Here is a 21,977-nt window from a genome sequence, read left to right on the forward strand (position 1 = left end):
GCTGCAGAGGCAGGGTGAGGTGGTGGGGGTTGGGGTGGGCGTGGTGGGAGGGATCCTGGGAGCATTGGTGGAGGAGAATGGGCACTGGTGGGGGGATGTGAACGAAATGCAAACATGAAAGTACCTAAGTTTGTAACTGTACCTCACGGTGATTCACTAATAAAACTTTTAAAAAAGAAAGGGAAAAAAATACTGATGCTTATAAATAAAAATAAACACCACTGACTTATTAAAAAAAAAGGAATTTTTTTGGACCAGGCAGATGGCTGAAAGGACTGGAAAGCATGCTTTGTATGCAGGAGCCCTGGGTTCGATCCTGGCATTGCGTGGTGCCTGAGCACCGGCCAGAACAAGCAGGCAAGGCGACCCCTGCGGAACTGGGAGTCCACTCCAGCCCCATCCCCGCGGGATGTGGCCCCATGACCAAAGCAAAAGAAAGGCTATTTACTCTATTGGCTACATGGTAAATACCCAGTTGCATGCGAGTCAAAATATGCTCCTGCTACAGTCTCCTGGAAGGCACAGCGCATCCTCGGATTTCCAGCACCTAGCACAGACTCAGATCCAGCAGCAGAGATGGGAAGGTGAAAATGACTCTCAAGCAACACCTCTTCCGAGGAAGCGTGCTTCTCAGCTGCCGACCTCCCACCAGCAGGTGGCAAGATCAAATCCTGAGCTCCGGAAAACCGTCAGGGCTGGGCGGAGCCGTCAAAGCGCCGGCGCGCGCATCCTCTAACCCGTTTTTTCCCTGCACGCCGGAAGAGGCGGTCCTCTTTGCTTGCCTAGCGCAACCATGGTAAGGTGGCTTCTTGGCGAGCTCCCGAGCTGCATCGGCCCCCATCCTCTCCCTGCCGAGGCCGCTGCTGCCCTCGGAGCTCCCGCACGGGGTTACCGGGTGGAGGCGAAGGGAACGCGTCCTGCAGGGTCGCCCCGAGACGGCTCCAGAGCGAGACCAGACGTGGGGGCCCTTGGAGGGGGTGGGAATGGGGTACTGCTGGCTGGGAGGCCTCGCTCTGCCTCACATCTGGACTCGCAGCCTGTGATCCTGGGAAAAGCGGGTCTCTGAGGCTGGAGCTAGTCGGGTGCCCGGTATCCCCAGCAGAAAAGAGTTTTCTTTGCCCTGTCATTTTTTTTATTTTGGAGGGCAAAGCCTGACGTTAGGCTGGGTGGCCCCCTAAGCACTTGGACAGTGTTTTAAAGTCTGATACTTGGAATGGGAAATCTGGTGTCCGCTACGGGCTCATGCGTGTGCCGAGATCAGATTCCTGTCGACCCAGAAATCAGGGGACCAAGTTGGTTCTTCAGTTGTGGCCGCATGCTCGTTTGCAAATCGTGCAGATGGGGTTCGGAACCATTTCTGATGTCTGACGGCCACGAGGCCCAGCCTCTCTGGCCGTTTGAACCAGCAGGGAGTCTCTTAATTGCTGGGGAGCGAGGTGGTGAATTGCTCTTCGCGATGAGACTTGGTCCTTGAAGTTCTTTGGCCAGCTGCTAATTTGAATACGCGGAAACCTTTTGCAGGCTCGTGGTCCCAAGAAGCACCTGAAGCGCGTGGCAGCTCCAAAGCATTGGATGCTTGACAAACTGACAGGGGTGTTTGTAAGTATGGTTATAAACATTGTATAAGTTGGAAGCAGCTCTAAGTATACTTAGTATATAACACCTTGAGATAGTTTGTATATAGAGTAACGCGATTGTTACAGTATCCAGGAAACTTTCTCAAAGTCCTGGTTCATTTCTGGGACCCGGAGTAGGGCAATAATATGCATAGTTCCCTCTGCTTTTAAACACAGTAGTTTGCATCCTGCCTCCTGATTTTTTTAGTTTGTTTGTTTCACTTCCACAGAATATGCTTTGCTTCATATGGTAGCACTTAATGGGTCTCGGGGGCGGGGCAGCGGCGGGTGGCCGGTGGCGTTGGTATGTCAAGCTTTAAGGCCTGGCGTAGTGTCGTTTTCTAAGCTTGCGTGCCCTCCCAAATGGGGGGCGATGGGGCTGGTCAGCTTAAATGTCAGTCGGACTTTCAGAGGGTTTGAGTGCTACCGTGAATCCCAACAGTTAAGACTATTTTGTTTTTCAGGCTCCTCGTCCATCCACTGGCCCCCACAAACTGAGAGAGTGTCTTCCACTCATCATTTTCCTAAGGAACAGGCTTAAGTATGCTCTGACAGGAGACGAGGTGAAGAAGATCTGCATGCAGCGATTCATTAAGATTGATGGCAAGGTCCGAACTGATATAACCTACCCGGCAGGTTTTATGGGTAAGTGCTTAGTGGTGGCCACATGACCCTTGGGTCATCTCAAACAATACTTGCAATGAATAGAGACTTGGCATTTTTCGGTCACAAAGCAAGCCTTCCCCCTCCCCCCCCTTTTTTTAAAGTTAAAATTGTGTCTCTGTGAAAACCAATTGCTAAGACATGACAGATTCTCTAGTTACCCATCTTCAGGAATCCTGACAGAAATGGAAGCTGGGGGATCTCCTTGGAGTGGTGACTCCGCATTGGATAGTGGAGGGTTGTAATAGTAACCTTTGTTACTCTTTGCTCTCAGATGTCATCAGTATTGATAAGACGGGAGAGAATTTCCGGCTGATCTATGACACCAAGGGACGCTTTGCTGTTCATCGCATTACTCCTGAGGAGGCTAAAGTGAGTGTTGAGGGCAGACTTAACAAGTACCAGGTGCTCAAGCCCCAATTAAGTAGATGAGTTTCTGCCTTGAAATGAGGTCCTTTCAGACAAGTTACGTTTGGAAGTAGTTGAGAGTTCTCTGCTATTGCGACAGAAATGAGTCCTAGTTTGGAAGACGTAACTGGTTGTCTCTGAGAAGCAAGGAAAGTGGTTTTCAGGGATATTTATGAGGGCCTGAGGTGTATATAGGTCTTTCAAGGATAAGGGAACTAGAAAGCATCTAGTCTATACAGTCCCAAACTTAATGGGCCTATTGTCCCCTTTGCAGAAAACAGTACTTAGCACCCAAGGCTTCATTAGTGAAGACTGCTAACCCTCTGGCACTGGTTTGAAATCGCTTTAAAGAGATTGCAAGCATTTAATCCAGTTTGTTGTGCCAGTTTTGCACAAACATTTGGGGCTTGTGTTATTGGCTGGAAATGAAGGTTAATTTAATAGGGTTATTCAGATCCTAATTTCCTTAGCTGCCTTGTTATCAGCAGGCTGGAGGGCAAGTCCAATGGCATCAGGGTGATTGAATTTTCACTTAGGATGTCAACATGGGTTGAAATCCTGTTTGAGGTTTTTGTTGATTGGATGAACAAGCAATGCAGTTGTCAGCTCCTGAGACAAGCACAATGGTGATGGAGAGTGAGCCGTTGAGCTCTTTGTGTGAGGGGATCTTTGAGAGAATTCTCAGCACCCTTACTGCCTGGGAAATGGAGAAATATAAGTACTTAATATATGAATTGGAATTTATACCTACAGGGAGGTATAAATTAAATGCAGTCTAGGCTAGAGAGGATTCTGGTCCAAGAAAGTAATGGAGGCTCTGGAAAATCAGGAACACCCCTCTGGGGTTGTGGAGTATGATGCTTGTGAGCTAAACTGATTGTGGCTAACATGTGTTTCTAGTACAAGTTGTGCAAAGTGAGGAAGATCTTTGTGGGCACCAAAGGAATCCCTCACTTGGTGACACACGATGCTCGCACCATTCGCTACCCGGATCCCCTCATTAAGGTTAATGACACCATTCAGATTGATTTGGAAACTGGCAAGATCACAGATTTCATCAAGTTTGACACTGGTAAGCATCTCTGCCTGCCTCTGCGAAGTGTTCTTTGGCTTTGTAAGCCTGCAAACAAGTGTTGTGAGTTCTACTGGTTTGTATTTCTTTAAAGCCATCGAGGGGGGTCTGATGTGCACACATGTCAGTCACATCATGAATTTGGACTTTGATTCAGGAATGGCAGTAGTCTGGGAAAGAGTGAGCTGCTGTAGACATTTGGTAGGTGTGTAGAAGGGGATTGAGGAAATCAGTTCCTGAAAGGCCTGGAGAGTCATGATGTGATTAGTAAAACTCAGGTGGGTGAAAAAGAATGACTGGGCTTCTTTCAGATCAGTTTCTGCAATTCAGTTATGCATTTTTCTGCAGTTGCATTATGAGTTGATGTCTTTCTCTGAGCAAATTCTGTCCTTCCTCCCCAGGTAACCTGTGCATGGTGACTGGAGGTGCTAATTTGGGAAGAATTGGTGTGATCACCAATAGAGAGAGACATCCTGGTTCTTTTGATGTCGTCCATGTGAAAGATGCCAATGGCAATAGCTTTGCCACCCGCCTCTCCAACATTTTTGTGATTGGCAAGGTGAGTTTGGGTTGCCCTTTAAGGGCAGCTACTTCTCAGAGCTTAGAGATCTAGGCAGGATTGAGTATGTCCTTTGTATGACAGATGTTAGGCATGATGATTCTATCACATTGGTCTGTGGTGATTTTTAATTGATGATTGTTTTCGTCAGGGCAACAAACCATGGATTTCTCTTCCCCGAGGAAAAGGCATCCGCCTCACCATTGCTGAAGAGAGAGACAAAAGACTGGCAGCCAAGCAGAGCAGTGGCTGAAAAGGCATTTTCAAGGGCAAAGTTGGATGGTGAATCCTATGCTTAAATAAAGCCAATAAAGTATAATTCATGGCCTCTTGGTGTTTTCTATTTGCTCTTCTACTATTGGTCTAGCCAACAGCATACATGACACAGGTTTACATGTGCTGTGGTGTTGATCTTCCTGTGTCTTACATGGGCATAAGAGACATGGAAAGACATTGGCTTCAGACAGGAGCATGCTGAGCCTCTGAGCTTGGCTGAAACAATCTGCCTGATGTGGTCTCTTTCCTATTTGATTCTTTTTTTTTTTGGCTTTTTGGGTCATACCTGGCAGTGCTAAGGGGACTATATGGGATGCTAGGAATTGAACCCGGTTGGTCACGTGCAAGGCCCTACCTGCTATGCTATTGCTCCAGCCCCCTATTTGATTCTTTATACTTAAGATTAGTGCCTGCTTTTCTCTGGTCACGATTGCACTGGTTCAGGAGTTCCCAAATTGAGCCTACTGCAAGAAAGTCACTCAGTGGCCCCCTGGATATTTTTCAGCACCCTACTAGGGCTGTGTTACCCACTTCGAGAAAGATTGCATTAGCTTATCCCTAAGTTTAACTGGCTAATGTATGTGCTTTTCCTATTCCCCTCCCAACTTGGCAGATGTAGGGTGAAAATCTAGCTATGCTTATTGATAATTGCAGATATAAAGTGCCCTGGTAAGGCCCTTGCCGTGCATGTGGCTGACCTGGATATATAGCCTATCATTTTCTAGCTGCCACTGAACTCGACTTGGTTCCTTAAGACGAAAGGGTTGGAGAGTACAGTAGCCATCCTGGGTTTGATCCTCAGCACTCCCATCTGGTCCCCTGAGCACTGCCAGGAGCAATCCCTAAGTGCAGAGCAAGGAGTAAACCCTGAGCACAGCCCCGTGAGGCCCTAAAACCATGTAGAAAATGTTTATTCTTTGTGCTGGGTTATGTATCAGTTTTGTCAATCTCAAACCGAGGTGCCCCTACCACAGGAGACCATCTTTTAGTACCTAGTTGTGTATATCTTTCCAGCAATATTAGCCTGCCCTTGTGCAGTGAACCTGGTCTTTTGTTGCCAAATAGTGTTATCTTCCTGCTTAAAAAGCAAACACCACCTTTGCCTCCCATAGTAGATCTTCTCAGCTGCTGTCCAAATAACTTAGTGTTATGTGTATTATAGCATCCATGCCCTCTACCCTCGTGTTTCAGCACCCCATCTGCACTGTTTTTGATAACCTAAAGGGACTCTAGACATTATGCAATGCCCCCTAGGAAGCAAATTGCTCTGCAAAGACTGCTGTGTCACCATTACCTTCACTTAATATGTTTATCTACAGACCACTCAAAGTTCAATAATAATCCCAGTGTGACAGGTTTGGGAAGGAAAACAGTTTGGGATATTTGCCTCCATCTGAAGATGAACCTGTTAAAGTTATTGCATCTTTAACTGGGAGTTATCAGAAGTCCAGGACCTGGCTTAGGTTTAGAGCCACAGTGTTGGGAAAGAACTGAGCAATGCCCAAACTAATCCCAGCTTTGACCCCACAACACTTTGCCTTTTCACAGGATTCCTCTGCCTTTCCTTTACCTTTCTCTCAAAGCATAGCTGAATAGGGTCTCAGGATCTCTGCTCACGGGGGAAAGATGGCAAGAATCAGGTTCAGCCAAATTGGTAGGAGAGGATTGCAAAACGACTCAAGTTGATTCAGGTTCCTTTGTGTCAGGATTGTTGGTTGTGCTCAAGGGCTATATTTCCCAAATATACTTTTTTGTTTTGTTTTGTTTTTTTGCTTTTTGGGTCACACCTGGCAATGCAAAGGGTTACTCCTGGTTTTGCACTCAGGAATTACCCCTGGTCATGCTCAGGGGACCATATGGGATGCTGGGATTTGAACCCGGGTTGGCCGCTTGCAAGGCAAACACCCTACCCGCTGTGCTATCTCTCCAGCCCCCCAAATATACTTTTGAGAGAGCAAGTAGGTGAGACCTTGAACATCCAGAGGAGAGGTTCTCAGAGTGTTAAAGGACTCGTGTAAATCTCACCACCTCTTGGCTTTACTTTTTATACTTTTCTTCTCTCTCAGCTTGTTCTGCTTGTTCCGAGTCCCAGCAAATGGTGGACATTTTTGTTTTTATCAAAGAGGGGGAATGAATGGGAGACCTCAAAGTTGGGTCTGTCTGCAAATTTCATGGGTTCTTAGATGCTACATGGCTGCTCAATCATCTGGCACAGCTGAGAAATTGGTGAGTTTGCAGTTTCTAGGCACCTCCTGAAATCATTTTTAGCACTGAGCACGCAGCACTGAGCACGCAGCCCGGACCACTGGGTATGACCCACATCCCTCCCGAATATTTTGTTTGTTTGTATTTGGGACACATCTGGCAGCGCTCAGGACTTACTCCTGGCTTTGCACTCAGGGATCACTTCTTGTGGGACTCAGGGGACCACGTGTAGTGCCAGGGATCATACCCATATCAGCTGCATGTAAGGCAAGCACCCTATCCATTGTTCTATGGCTCTGGCACTCCCTAACCCCCCCACCCCCAAATTTTAAAAGATGTGATATATGTTCACAATGGGATATTACTCAGCTATAAGGAAGGATGAAATCCTGCAGTTTGCTGCACCTTGGATGGAATTGGAGGGTCTCGTTTTGAGCAGTGTGAGTTACAGGGGCAAGGACAAATATTGGAAAATATTACTCAGATTGTAAGGTATAAGGAAACATACTGAGGACATAAGCAGTGGCCAACAAAAACAGATGATGAGAGTTTGCTGACAAGTGAAATTGCTCCTAAGACAGTAGAAACGAGCCAACAGGACTGGTCCACTGTTGGAAACCTGCCACAAATGTGGGGGAGGGCAGTTGGGATAGAGATAAGACCACTATGCCAATCATTGTCACTGTCACCGTCATCCCGTTGCTCATCAATTTGTTCGAGCGGGCACCAGTAACGTCTCTCATTGTGAGACTTATTGTTACTGTTTTTGGCATATCCAGTGCGCCACGGATAGCTTGCCAGGCTCTGCCGTGCAGGCGCGATACTCTCAGTAGCTTACCAGGCTCTCTGAGAGGGGTGGAGGAATCGAACATGGGTCGGCCACATGAAAGGTGAACACCCTACCGCTGTGCTATCGCTCCAGCCCACTATGACAATGATAGTTGGAAATGATCACTCTGGACATGAACTGAGTGTTAAAAGTAGATAAAGGGACAAACATGATAAGCTTTCAGTACCTGTATTGCAAACCATAATGCCCAAAGGACAGGGAGAGGAGAGAGAAAGAGAGAGGGAGAGAGAGAAGGACTTACCCATAGGGGCAGCAGGCTGGAGAGAGAGGGATCGGGAGGGTGACTGGGGACACTGGTGATGGGAAATGTACACTGGTGAGAGGATGGATGTTGGAGCATGTATGACTGAAACCCAAGCATGAAAAAAACTTTGTAACTGTATCTCATGGTGATTCAATAAATAAATAAATAAATAAATAATTTAAAATTAAAATTTAAAAGAAGTGAGATTGCTGGGACAAAAGTGATAGTAAAGCAGGTAGTGTGCTTGCCTGGTCGCTGACCTGGTTTCAATCCTTGACACCCCATAGGGTCCCCCTTGCCCTTCCAGGAGTGACACATGAGCAGAGATCGAGACAGAAACCCTGTGCAATGCCAGGAGTAGCAAAAAGAAATGAATTTGCTAAGATAGACCAGGGAGAAAGGAGTACACTGGTCTGGGATGCTGGCATTCTGGTGGTGGGTGCCTTGTAGCAACACTGTATTCCTGAAATGTTACCATTACAACTATTGTAAAGCATAATATCTCCCACATTTAAAAAAAAGTGTTTTATTACAAAGGCCCCTTTACAAAGTTGTTACACACTGGTGGAGGATGTGTTGGAACAGTGTAACCGAAACCTGATCCTGAACAACCTTGTAACTGTGTATCTCACGGTGATTCCATTTAAAAAAGAAAAAACAGGGCTGGAGCAATAGACAGCGGGTAGGGCGTTTGCCTTGCACGCGGCCGACCCGGGTTCGAATCCCAGCATCCCATATGGTCCCCTGAGCACCCAGGGGTGATTCCTGAGTGCATGAGCCAGGAGTAACCCCTGTGCATCACCAGGTGTGACCCAAAAAGCAAAAAAAAAAAAAAAAAGAAAAGAAAAGAAAAAACAGGGGCTGGAGGGATAGCACAGCAGGTAGGGCGTTTGCCTCACACGTTTGCCTTGCCTTTGCCTTCATCGTGTCTGCTTTCAGCACGCATCTCCCATCCCGAGCGGGCCCTTCAGCCACGCTTTACTTGGTGTTCCCTTCTCTATCTGAGCTGCCTTTTCCTCCAGCATGTGAGACCAGCTTCCAAGCCATGGAGCAAACTTCCTGGTACTTATTTCTATTATTCTTGGGTGTTAGTCTCCCATTCTGTTTTTTTATATTCCGCAGATGAGTGCAATCTTTCTATGTCTGTCTCTCTCTGACTCATTTCACTTAGCATGATACTTTCCATGTTGATCCACTTATATGCAAAGTTCATGACTTCATTTTTTTTAACAGCTGCATAGTATTCCATTGTGTAGATGTACCAAAGTTTCTTTAACCAGTCATCTGTTCTCGGGCACTTGGGTTTTTTCTAAATTCTGGCTATTGTAAACAGAGGCTTTTCTTTTCTTTTTCTTTTTTCTTTTAGGCACTGTGGCTTGTAATGCTGTTACTGAGAAGGTACCATGCATATTAATTTACCTCCTTCCAGCACCCAGTTCCTGTCCAGAATGATCACTTCCCTCTTTGTCATAGTGGTCACTTCCCTGTTCTCTCCTCCCCCTATCCCCTCTGTGGCAAGTGTCCTAAATGGGAACTCTGTCACAGTTCTCCTACCCTTCATTTCTGTTGTCTTTGGCTATTCTTATTTCCCTACTATGTTTCTTTTTCTTTTTTTGTGTCACACCTGATGATGCTCAGGGGTTACCTCTGGCTCTTCACTCAGGAATTACTCCTGGCTGTGCTTGGAGGACCATATTAGATGTTGGAAATTGAACCCAGGTTGGCCACATGCAAGGCCTTACCCACTGTACTATTTATTGCTCTAGACCCATACTATGTTTCTTTATATCCCACAAATGAGTGAGATCATTCTGTATCTGTCCCTCTCCTATTGACTCATTTCATTCAGCCTGCTACCCTCCAGATCCATTCCTTTATCAGCCAGCTTCATGACTTCATCTTTTCCAATAGCCGCATAGTATTCCATTGTGTATATATACACACTCAGCAATTTTGCTTTGTTTTGTAGCCATACCTAGTGGTGCTTAGAGCTACTCCTGGCTCCATGCTTGGAGATTGCTCCTAAGTGCTGATCAGGGAATGTATGGTGCCAGTAATCATACTAGAGTACAAGCCTTAACCCCTATAGTAGCTCTCTAGCCCCACACTCAGAAATTTTCAGACAGTACTAGGGATTGAATATGTTGTCTCAGGCAGGTGTGCAACTACTGTCATGTGTATAATTTTTAACACCCTCAAGTTTACTTAATTATTATCCTGCTATTAACCAGAAGTCTTATCCATAGTACTCTTTCCAGCTCAATACAGATTTTCCTATGAAATCGAGAAAATGTAAATGCTAAAACTTAAACTGTAGATTAGCACATATTTTGTATATTATGTACATAATATTAATATATTTTATAGTAATAGGCAAAAGAAAATGTTATTAAGGAAATCAAAAGGAGGGACTGGAGAGATAATATAAAGCATATTTACGTTGACATAGATTTAATTCCTAGCACCACATGGCCTTTTGAGTATCACAAGGTGGGGCCCTGAAGGCCCCCCACGCACAGTTGGCACGGTCCTGCTGATAATGGGCACCTCAGTAGCACCATATCTTCAGATTCGAGCACTGAACCACCTGTCCTGTTGGCCAAGTATCACTTGTAGTGGCCCCCTCAGATCCTCTGAGCACTGCTTGTATGCCTCCCCTGCAAAAAAAAAAAGAATTTTATAGTACTATATTATTTATCAGCATCATGAACTTACATAGTCTCTGTTCGTTAAAAAAAATACATGTCGGACTGGAAAGATAGTACAGTGGTTAGGATCCTTGCCTTGCACATGACCGAAACCAGTTAAATATCCAGCACCCCATAGAGTATCCTCGAGCACAATCAGGAGTGATTCTGAGCACCAAGCCTGGAGTAAGTCCTGTGCATAGCCAGTTATGGCTTGAATCGCCTCACCAGTGTGTGATCTCTCTGGTGCATCAGAGCCAGGTAGATGTGAACAAAGCAACTAAAATGAGAGGCCCCTGATGAGCACCACATCTCAGTGAATGAGACTTCTGGTAAGCACATGTGTACCATTACAATGAAAAGTGTGTGAGGCTGGAGAGACAACTTGGTGTGTTTGCATGCAGGAGCCCTAAATTCCATTTCCAGTTCAAATTGGTTCCCTGAGTTCCACCAAGAACAATCCCTGAACACTTAGCTGGAGTTAAGTGTTAACTCCACTGGGTAAAAGAAAGAAAAAGCAGGCCAGAGAGAGTACTAGCCTTGCATGCAGCTAACCTAGGTTCGATCCCTGGCGCCACATGGTGCCCTGAGCCCTCCAGGAGTGATCCTGAGCACAGAGCCAAGAGCAATCCCTGAGCACAGCCAGGTGTAGCCCAAAAATGAGAGGAAGGAAGGCAGAAAGGAAGGCAGGAAGGCAGGCAGGCAGGATGGAAGGAAGGAAGGCAGGAAAGCAGGAGGGAGGGAGGGAGGGAGGGAGGGAGGGAGGGAGGAAGGAAGGAAGGAAGGAAGGAAGGAAGGAAGGAAGGAAGGAAGGAAGGAAGGAAGGAAGGAAGGAAGGAAGAAAGGAAGGGAGGGAGGGAGGGAGGGAGGGAGGGAGGGAGGGAGGGAGGGAGGGAGGGAGGGAGGAAGGGAGGGAGGGAGGAAAGAAAGAAAGAAGGAAGGGAGGGAGGGAGGAAAGAAAGAAGGAAGGGAGAGAGGGAGGGAGGGAGGAAGGAAGGAAGGGAGGGAGGGAGGGAGGGAGGGAGGGAGGAAGGAAGGAAGGAAGGAAGGAAGGAAGGAAGGAAGGAAGGAAGGAAGGAAGGAAGGAAGGAAGGAAGGAAGGAAGGAAGGAAGGAAGGAAGGGAGTGAGGGAGGAAGGGAGTGAGGGAGGAAGGGAGTGAGGGAGCAAGGGAGGGACCATGGGCTAGTACTCTGTACATGTGTGAGGTACTGGATGTGATTCCTTTCCCACAATTCAAAAACAAAGTCGCAATTTGCAATGACCTAGTGATCTTCTGTTCTTGATGTTAAGAATCTCTGGCTCTCAGGGACTCCACTTAAAAAGTTCATTTTCGGGGGCTGGAGCAATAGCACATGGGTAGGGCATTTGCCTTGCATGCGGCCGACCCAGGTTCGATTCCCAGAATCCCATATGGTCCCCCGAGCACCACCAGGAGTAATTCCTGAGTGCATGAGCCAGGAGTAACCCCTGTGCATCGCCGGGTGTGACCCAAAAAGAAAAAAATAGTTCATTTTCGGGGCTGGAGCAATAGCACAGCAGGTAGGGCATTTGCCTTGCATGCGGCCGATTTGGGTTCGCTTCCCAGCATCCCAGTCCCATATGGTCCCCTGAGCCAGAAGTAATTCCTGAGTGCAGAGCAGGACTAACCCCTGTGCATCGCCGGGTGTGACCCAAAAAGAAAAAAATAAGTTCATTTTCATGGTATCTTGGGTATAAATCAAATATTCAAAAAAGATACTATCAGTGCTAGAGAGATAGTCCAAAGGATAGGGTGACTTGCCTTGCACATGACAGACCCGGGTGACAGACCCGGATATGATCTCCACCATCCCTGAAACCACCAGGTGTGATCCCTAAGTTGCAGAGCCAGAAGTAAATCTTGAGCACTAACGGTGTCCCCTCAAAAAAGATATTCTCTTGTCAAGAATTTTGTAGTCAAGTGGATGGGCATGAAAAGTTTCATGCTGAGTGAAATGAGTCAGAAAGAGAGAGACAGACATAGAAAGATTGCACTCATCTATGGTATATAGAATAACAGAGTGGGAGACTAACACCCAAGAACTGTAGAAATAAGTACCAGGAGGTTGACTCCATGGCTTCGAGGCTGGCCTCACGTTCCGGGGAAAGGTCAACTCAGAGAAGCGATCACCAACTACATTGTAGTCGAAGGCCATGTGGGGGAAGGGAGTTGCGGGCTGAATGAGGGCTAGAGACTGAGCACAGCGGCCACTCAACACCTTTATTGCAAACCACAACAGCTAATTAGAGAGAGAAAACAGAAGGGAATGCCTTGCCACAGTGGCAGGGTGGGGTGGGGGGGAGATGGGATTGGGGAGGGTGGGAGGGACACTGGGTTTACGGGTGGTGGAGAATGGGCACTGGTGAAGGGATGGGTTCCCAAACTTTGTATGAGGAAAGTATAAGCACAAAAGTGTATAAATCTGTAACTGTACCCTCACGGTGATTCTCTAATTAAAAATAAATAAATTAAAAAAAAAGAAAATAATTGAGGAATAATTGAGATGTATCACATTCACTTTAATACAGGAAAGAATCAAATTAAGACTAAGACTTAGTCAGAAAAGATTTCTGTACTCTTCTGTTTTTATAAATTACTTTTCTTCTTGTATTCATGGTAGGATCTAAGTTTAAGTCTGTCAAAATATACTGCAGTTTGAATGATCCTAAAATCTCATTCCTATATTAAAATATATTCCTATAGCTTCTCCGATAGTCTGTGGTCTTAGTTAAAAATAAAGTGTAAAAGGATAAAAAAAAAAGATATTCTCTTCTCTGCTTAAACTTTTCCATTTCCAATTAGGGGGATCCACTCTTACTCCCCTGGTTCTCGGGCCTGAACTCTTCATCAAACCGAAATCTAAAGAGAAAACAAGAAGTTTGAGAGTCTGGGAGAGCATGCCAATGACTAGTGCACATGCCTAATATGCGCAGGACTCCAGGTTCTATCACAGTATGACATGCTAGGTGGCCTCCCTAGTGCTATCAGATACTAGCTGGCACCCTTGTGGAGACCTGTTAGCCCACCCCCCAGAAAAAAAGGATAGAAAAGGTCCGATTTGTTAGTGAATTTTATCTATCACTTATCTATCATTTTGACTACTGAGAATGTTTTACTGTTTGGACAATTAACAATGGCAGTAACAAAAGAATATTCCCAAAAAACAATAAACAGCCTTTAATACCACCCGAAAATTAAAGCTTCCCAGCATTTTTCTCTTTAGTTTTTTCCCAGGTACATTCCTAGGGATATACTCATGTAGAAGGTGCTGTGTGTTTTTTCCTCAGCTTTTGTAACAATGGTGAATGTGCATACTTGATTGTGTGTTTGTAACTCTGGAAAATGGCACATAGGTCTATTATAAATTTTATTGATATAAGTGAGATCCAGGGAAGTTTACAGGGGCCAGAAACATAGTTCAGTGGTTCATGCACTTACTTTGCATGCAGCCAAATTTGGTCTGGTCCCTGTAACCACATAGAGTTCCCCAAGCATGATCGAGAGTGATCACTGAGCGCTGAAATTTGGTCTGGTCCCTGTAACCACATAGAGTTCCCCAAGCATGATCGAGAGTGATCACTGAGCGCTGAGCCAGCTCCTCCACACACGGCTTCCTGATCCCTACGATCCATTCTGAACTGTGTTAGTTTCTCTTCGAAACAACTGGTGCAAATAAGCGCCACACTGCTGCACGGTCTCGCAAACACCCCAGCAGAGTGGTGTGAAGCTATTTGTTCATTAGCCACATCTTTCATGACTACCTTGTGACATGTCAGACCCACAAATCCTCTTGCCACCGGACCCAATCCTTTTTTGCATGGTCTCCAGATACCTCAAATCCAGCATGTTGTAAATAGAACTTATTTTCCTCTCCCCAAGTGCTTTATTACCATACTCCCTGATTTTTTGTTCAAACCTCAAATTTACCCAGGGCCCTGTCCCTTCATATTCTTTGATACATTTTTCCTTCCAGGACCACCTTTTTGTTGTTGTTCTTGGGTCACACCCGGCGGTGCTCAGGGCTGACTCCTGGCTCTGCTCAACGATCACTCTTGGCGGGGCTCAGGGGATCATATGGAGTGTCGAGGATTGAACCTGGGTTTGCTACATGCAAGGCAAGTGCCATACCCGCTATATTATCATTCTGGCACCTCCCTCCAGGATCACTTTTATTCTACTTCATGCTTACCTTCCTATCCCTAAGTGTTTGTGTGGCTGACACTCACCAGTCCTTGCAGGTGACCTTGCTAGGAGACCTCGAAAGTTTCTGGAAAGGAGAGGGGCCCATCGTACCGTTTCTATTCTCCCCCATCCACACTCACACCCGTAGAATTAAACACGCAATAAGAAGAGTCTCCTACTGCCTGTCTTCCCCAGGAGACTATGGCATCTATAGACTCATCTTGCTTGCCACTGTATCCCCAGTATCTAGCCGAGTTACTGACTCATGGTGGGTGCCAAATACTAAATTTAAAAAATGAATGAATGAATGAATGAATGAATGAGTGAGGGCCAGAGAGATAGAACTGGAAGCAAGGTGCTTGCTTTGCACACTGCCAACTCCGGTTCAAATCCCTGGCACCACATATGCTCCCCTAAGCACCCTAGGAGTGATCCCTGAGCATTGAGCCAGGAGTAAGCCCTGCGTACAGAGCTAGAAATGAGTCTTGAGCACTGCCAGGTGTAGTTCTAAATCCCACCCCCCCGAAGAAAGAAAGAATGAATGAGAAGTATATCCTAAGGATCTCCGACAACCCCCCACCCATCCATCTGTCTGGGCTCCTCAGTGTTCCCCAAGTACATCTTGTACTCACTTATTTTTTAAAGCATAGTTTTGGCTTATGCTTGAAGGGACAAGGTTGGAACATGTAACCTTTGGAAATTGGAACTAATAGAATCAACATTGAATAGACAAGACAAGCCATCTGCAAAATAATCAACTTTAAGGGTTGGTTCGTAAATGTGGTACCAATGAGCCAAGGGTGCTTCTCGTGTCTCTATGGTGACCAGCATGTTGCCACAGGCTGGGAATCTGCCAAATACAAAGAATACAATAATGCCAATCAATTCTAACCTGATTGCTAGAGATACTGCTGTATAAACAGGAGGGCCCTTGTCTACAAGGGATTTTTAAAAGAATCAAAGAGCAGCACATTTTCTATGTTTGATCATCATTAAGTGCTACATGTTTTGCAGCTTACAAAAACAACTATGTGTTATTTCAGTGATTTTCCATCCCCCCAATACACACACCTGAAGTACATCTTATTTTTATTTTACAGATGATGAAAGAAAATAAAGATGAGTCACTTAGGGAGGTGAGTCAGGAGAGAAATACTTCTAAGCAGAGACAGGAAGTACTTATTTTTATTTTTTTATATTTGTATCACAGTAGGCTATGCTCAGGGCTCACTCCTGGGAGTTCTCAGGAGACCATCTGCAGTGCTGGGGATCAAACCTGTCAAATTGAGGATGGCCTCACTTCCTCTACTATCTATCCTGTACATGGACAGGAAGTTCTTTTTCTTTTTTTTTGTTTTGTTTTTTGTTTTTTGTTTTTTGGTTTTTTGTTTTTGTTTTGGGGCCACACCCAGGTATGTCCAGCGCTCACTCGTGTCTCTGTGCTCAGGGATTACTCCTGGTAGGCTCAGGGGACCATATGTTATGCTCAGGATCAAGCACAGGTCACCTATGTGCAGGAAAATGCTCTACCTGCTATACTATCTCTTCACTGGCTTTCTTGTTTTGTTTTGTTCATTTGTATTGGGGACATATCTAGCAGTGCCCGGGGCTTACTCCTGACTCTATGCTCAGGCATCACTCCTGGAAGTGCTCAGGAGACCATATGCACTATAGAGTTGAACCAGAAAGTACAAAGGAAGTACATTAACCCCTATACTATCTCTCCAGCCCGCACAGGAAGTTCTTGGTGTGACCAGGTGGTTTTCTCTCCAGTGTTAGTTCAATCTTATCTGTGCTCAACCAGTAGACTTTTAAATTTTTTTAATTTTTTTTCAGTCCCCACTCTTTTCAGAAATGGCTTCCCAATTCAGATATGACTATTTCCTCTTAAAAGGGGTCATAACAGAGTGAAGCAAATACACTTGCCATAGAGAAAATTACTGTAAATATAAACTATGTTATACTTTCAGAGTCTGGGCCATGTGAATAATCTTTTACCCAAAACATTTTTGGTTTGCAGATTTTCCCTTCTTTATAGCTTCGCCTTTGTAACTTTTAAATTTCTATACCCCAGAAGTTGTTTTGTCCATTTTATTTTTAGATTTTTTATTTTAAAAGAGGTTTTACCTCATGGTCTTGGACACCCCCCATACCCCGAAAAGATGCACTGGGTTGAGTGGAGGAGAATTGCTGCCAGCTTGGTTTCTTGATCATTCATCAAACACTCACTGGGCAACTATTATGTGCCCAACAATGCTAAGAGCTTGGTGGTAAGACACTGAGGTCTTGGGCAAGCTGATGGCCTTATTTCAGGAGTCTGAAGAGCAAATTGTTACCAGTCTGGTGTGATTGATATTATGTTCTGCTCAGGGAAGTGTGGAGTGTTCTGGGGGCCCATGGAAAAGCCATCACACTGATTTGGATAGCATCGGGGAAGATACACAGAGGAATCCGTCCCTGAACTGATACTAAAAGAGACTTAGCAAGATAAAAAGGAACTAGAGGAAGGAACCACATGGAGAGAAAGAATTTCCAGGGATACAAAGTATGAAGGGGATTGTGAAAGTGTGTGGAAAAGGACCAGAGAGATAGGAGAGTGGATAAGGTGCTTGTCACAGCCAACCTGGGTTCAATCCCTGGTGCTGCATACGGTCCTCGAGCATCACCAGGAGTGAGCACTGAATACAGAGCCAGAAGTAAACCCTGAGCACAGCCAGGGAAGGCCCAAACCCCTTCTCAAAAAAAATTGTGTGACAATGAAAGGCAAGGAGAAAGGGATGTTGTGAGAGGTGAGCTGGAGAAAAAGAGCAAGTCTACATGAACACAATGGCAACCTATAACACAATGTAACAAGTTCCATAATGTTATTAATCATTAATTGACTAAATCAATTATGATTTATATGACTGGTACTGATAACTCCATAGTCAGAGTATTGCTAGTGGCAAATGGTACAAGCATACCTGTGCAGGGCTCAATGCAGTCATTGCAGGTAGGTATTATTATTGTTCTACTTTACAGATGAGAAAGTTGAAGGTTAGAGAGGTTTAAAAGAATACTGATGTGAAGAAGAGATATTACAGCGGGTAGGGCTCTTCCCTTGCATGCGGCTGACCCGGGTTTGATCCCTAGCATCTCCTATGGTCCCTGGAACCCCAGGAGTGATCCCTGTGCACAAAGTCAGAAGAAAGACTGGAGCACCTCCAAGGGTGACCCAAACAACAACAACAACAACAAGAAGGGATAATGATGGTTTGAGGAGATGGATCAGTGGGCTGGAGCATGTGTTTTGCATGCAGGAACTCCAGATCTGAAGCACCACATAGTCGCCCTGAGCATCACAAGGTGCTCCCCAGCCCAGAGCCAACACACACACTTAAAAAGTCGAAGTGTGCTAAGAGGAATGCAGTAATAGATCAAAGAGATGGAGCACATGTCTTGAATGCAAGAGACCCTGAGTTTGAGCGCCCATATTGCATGACCCCACCCTAGCATGGTGTTCTCTGAACACTACTGGGATGGTCCTGGTGGCCCCCGTCAATGCCGGTCTAAGCAATACTGCATTACTGAGCCTAAACACCTGACCTTTGGGTTTGGAATTGCCAGGCCCAGTGTCACCAGGAGTGACTTCTGTGCACAGCTGGGGACAACCCCCCCCCACACCACCACGCCAAGAGAATGTACTGCCAAGTCCTGTTGACTATTATGTAGAAGATAAGCCACTAGATAAGGCATCAGAATCGAGGTTTAATATGGACTTCAAGACCCATTCCAGAAAATGACTTGCCCATGGGCACCTGATCACATGTGTCTAGGAATTGAAACCTAATCCTGTGAGAAAGAAAGCCATTGAAGAATTTGGTGCAAGAACGAGATGACTAGATTTTTTTTCAAATGCTGGATTCAGAACAAGAGTACTGTGGACAAGGCACTTGCCTTGCATGCAGCCGACCTAGCTTCCATCCCAGGCACCACATATGGTCCTCTGAGCCCCACCAGTACTGATCCCCGAGCACAGAGCCAGGAGTAAACCTTGAACACAGTCACGTGTGGCGTAAAAACTATATATGTGTGTGTTGCATGTACCCTCAACATTCAGCAGTTTTTTATATTGACCATGTTAATTCAAATATATATAAATTAAAATGAATATAAAGTTTATATTGGCTGCAAGTTGAAGAATGGAAGAGAGGCAGAAAGGTCCAGGAAAGAATTTTTTTTTTAGCTTTTTGGGTTACACCCAGCGATGCTCAGGGGTTACTCCTGGCTCTGTACTCAGAAATTACTCCTGGCGGTGCTTGGGGGACCGTAGGGGATGCTGGGGATTAAACCTGCGTCAGCTGCTTACAAGGCAAATGCCCTACCTGCTGTACTATCATTCTGGCCCCCAGGGAAGACATTTTGTCTTTTACTTCAACGCTCCATTGATTGTGGCATAAACTAGAGAGATAGGGTTGGAGATGAAGAGAAGGGGAGAAGGGAGTGAGCTCTTGAAAGATGTATAAGATTGTGCTGACAGGCCCGGTGCCTGATGGGATGTGGGGAGTGAGGGCAGGGAAAGCTGGAGGAACATCCTTGAGGTTGTGGTTTATGCAGATGAATAAATTGCAAAACCATTCCCCCAAAAGAGGAGTACAGAAGGAGGAGGCAGTTCCGAGGGAAGAAGACACTGTGAAGTTCACATGCAGGTGGAGCATGAGATCCCTGAGAAACTCTAAGGAGGAGGAAATAGGAGGCAGTGGAGGAAACAATTCTGTATCTCAGAGGAGAGGTATACAACTGGATTCAGGGTAAAGACAGTGATGGCAGAGGTAGAGGGAGGAGATTGCGCTCAGGCGTGCCAAGAAAACCAAGGCTGATGCACACCACAGTTTGGTGGAGGACGGCTGGGCGTGGGGAGAGAGGAATGCCAGGAATTGCAGTGGGTCTGCTTGTCTTATCAAAGGAGACAGCTATGCAGCTATAAGCCTCAAAGAGAACCAAGACCTCAACTCCTGGCATTGAAAGGCTCTTAGGAAGATGCTTGGTTTAAACCTTTCACTTACAGGTACCAGCCCAGAGAAGTACACTGGATAGCACCTTTGCCAATTTGATCCCTTATGCATTTTGTAGCAAGGATGTGGGCCTGCAGCTGGATCTATGGGCACAGGGAAAGCCATTAAAAGGTAATTCCACTCTCAATTTTCCCAGCTCTTCCCTCACCCCCAGAGAGAATACAAGACTCTCATATACTTGTGACAGGGTTTGATCCAACCATTTGAAGAGATGAGACAATATAGAGTAGTGGTTGAACATATGGCCTTTGCAGCAAGCATGCCTCTGTCCCAAATTTCCCTCAACATTCAGCAGCTTTTTGATGTTGAGCATGTTAATTCACCTTTTGCCCCATTCTCAGCTTTCTATCTATAAAAGGGAATAGTTGTACCCACACCATAAGTTTTGTTGTGAGAAGAAAATGAACTAGAACATTCCCTGGCAGGTACTTTATTAAGTTTTAGCTGACCCTCACCCAGAGGAATGTGTCTGACCCATTGCAGTTTCCAAGTCTGTACTCTCTACAATTTGCTCAATAAAAATGCTTAGAGAATTCATCAAGAAGGGGCAACAACAAAAGGTTTTGGGAAAAGAATATGATGGCTGGTATTTCAAAGAACTGCATCAAAGTAATCACAAGGAAAAATCAGAACTTTGTTGGATTTTCATTCCCTTTTTTTGATAGCTCAGTATAATTTTTTACCTTGAACTACATGTCAGTGGGAGTACTCAGTGTGAGGTCAGGTTGGAGACTGAGGTACAGTGAACCCACATTCTTTTCAGTACTTAAAGCCTCTGAGCCATAGTCTTGAAACTAAGACTATTATTTTATTTATTCATATTGTTATTTTTTGTTTGGGGGCCACACCTGGCAGGTCTGCTGTTATTCCTAGCTCTGTGCTCAGGAATGACCCCTGGTGTTGCTCAGGGGACCATATGCAGTGCCAGTGATTCAAGCAGCGTTAACAACAGCAGCCATATGCAAGGCAAGTAAGTGCCTTACTTCATGCACAATCTCTCCAGCCCCATTTGAACCTTTCACCAAACTAAGAAGGAGGTGTTATTTGCATTTTGATTCATAGTGATGAGGGGAAGGCTCAAAGAGGTCAGGAACCTGACCCAGTTTCGCACAATTGGTATAGATAGGGTGGTCAGCAACCCAGATTGTCTGTAATCAGAACTCTCATGAAGAGTGTTGATTCTGGAGGAGAGTTCTGAGCCTTCGTCTCGTGTCCTATGTGTGGAGAATTCATGCATTTGTGCAATGAATAAGGGGTACTAGAGGCTGGTGATTCCAGCCACAACATAGATGTGGTTCTCAAGGTCTTTTGAAAATTTCCCTCCTTGGTGGGAGCATATGTTTAAAATCAGTGTTTATGTGTCTGAGGTGGAGGGCTATTCTGTCCAGTGGGCAAGCCAGGGGTTGTATGGCTCCAAATGTCACAAAGCTCAGGGACTTTTCCAAGTACTGGGACCTTGAAGACCATCGTTGCAATTGGCTTCATACCGCAATGGAGGAGGTTTTAGAGGTGCATGGGGCTGAGGTTGGTCCAAGGCATAACCAGGGAGGCAGGAGGTTGGCCTTCCATCTCTTCTGTTGGTCTTCCATGGGGATCCCCTTTCCTTGCACACTCTCTCCATATTTCCTATCCTCCTTCAAAGTTCCCTGCCTCCAGACTTCCACTAAGGCCTGGATGGCCATTGGTTTCATTCCCCTGGGCCTATATGAAGGATGTGTCCATCTTTAATTCTCTTTTATCCCTAAAACTCCCCACCCATGCCTGGGATCTCTCTCATTTTGTCTCCACTGTGAAGCTACTTGAACATCTCAGAAAATGAAGATCAGTGTCAAGTGCTCAGGGAGCACCTACTCTGATCCAGCTGAAGAGCTGGGGATTCTCCAAGGGTTACTGAGGTCAGTCTTCACAGAAGCACTACAAAGTTGTACAGGTAAGGATACCTGGGTTCAGAAGTGGGAATTACCAATGGAGGAATTGGTGTGGTCCTCTGCTCTATAAAATAATAACTTCAATACTATCATGAATTATATCTCAATTCACTGTATCACTGTACCACTGTCGTCCCGTTGTTCATCAATTTGCTCAAGCGGGTGCCAGTAATGTCTCCATTCATCGCTGTCGCGTTCACGGTCAGGGGAATG

General features: G+C 45.6%; 2 protein-coding genes across 2 annotated transcripts in view; one reads left to right on the plus strand and one right to left on the minus strand.

Annotated features, from left to right (window-relative positions):
- The first annotated feature begins 744 nt into the window (after nucleotides 1-744).
- Nucleotides 745-4,637, plus strand: RPS4X (ribosomal protein S4 X-linked). Its single transcript, XM_004621339.2, has 7 exons — nucleotides 745-796; nucleotides 1,522-1,599; nucleotides 2,081-2,261; nucleotides 2,554-2,651; nucleotides 3,588-3,759; nucleotides 4,161-4,318; nucleotides 4,470-4,637. Exons 1-7 carry the CDS (start codon nucleotides 794-796, stop codon nucleotides 4,569-4,571), a joined length of 792 nt encoding a protein of 263 aa, XP_004621396.1. The 5' UTR covers nucleotides 745-793; the 3' UTR covers nucleotides 4,572-4,637.
- Nucleotides 4,638-15,542: 10,905 nt separating this feature from the next.
- Nucleotides 15,543-21,977, minus strand: part of PIN4 (peptidylprolyl cis/trans isomerase, NIMA-interacting 4) — an 88,362-nt gene continuing 81,927 nt past the window's right edge. The window contains exon 4 of the mRNA XM_055121834.1: nucleotides 15,543-15,632. Within this exon, the coding sequence (XP_054977809.1) occupies nucleotides 15,543-15,632 (90 nt within the window). The remainder of the gene's footprint in view (nucleotides 15,633-21,977) is intronic.

This window comes from Sorex araneus, chromosome X, assembly GCF_027595985.1.
Source record: "Sorex araneus isolate mSorAra2 chromosome X, mSorAra2.pri, whole genome shotgun sequence".
In the NCBI taxonomy this organism is placed as follows: domain Eukaryota; kingdom Metazoa; phylum Chordata; class Mammalia; order Eulipotyphla; family Soricidae; genus Sorex; species Sorex araneus.

What these genes read in the sequence shown, in the direction of transcription:
- RPS4X (XM_004621339.2), top strand. An exon ending in TTTCATCAAGTTTGACACTG is followed by an intron (nt 3,760 to 4,160) that starts GTAAGCATCTCT and finishes CTTCCTCCCCAG; the next exon opens with GTAACCTGTGCATGGTGACT. An exon ending in ACATTTTTGTGATTGGCAAG is followed by an intron (nt 4,319 to 4,469) that starts GTGAGTTTGGGT and finishes TGTTTTCGTCAG; the next exon opens with GGCAACAAACCATGGATTTC.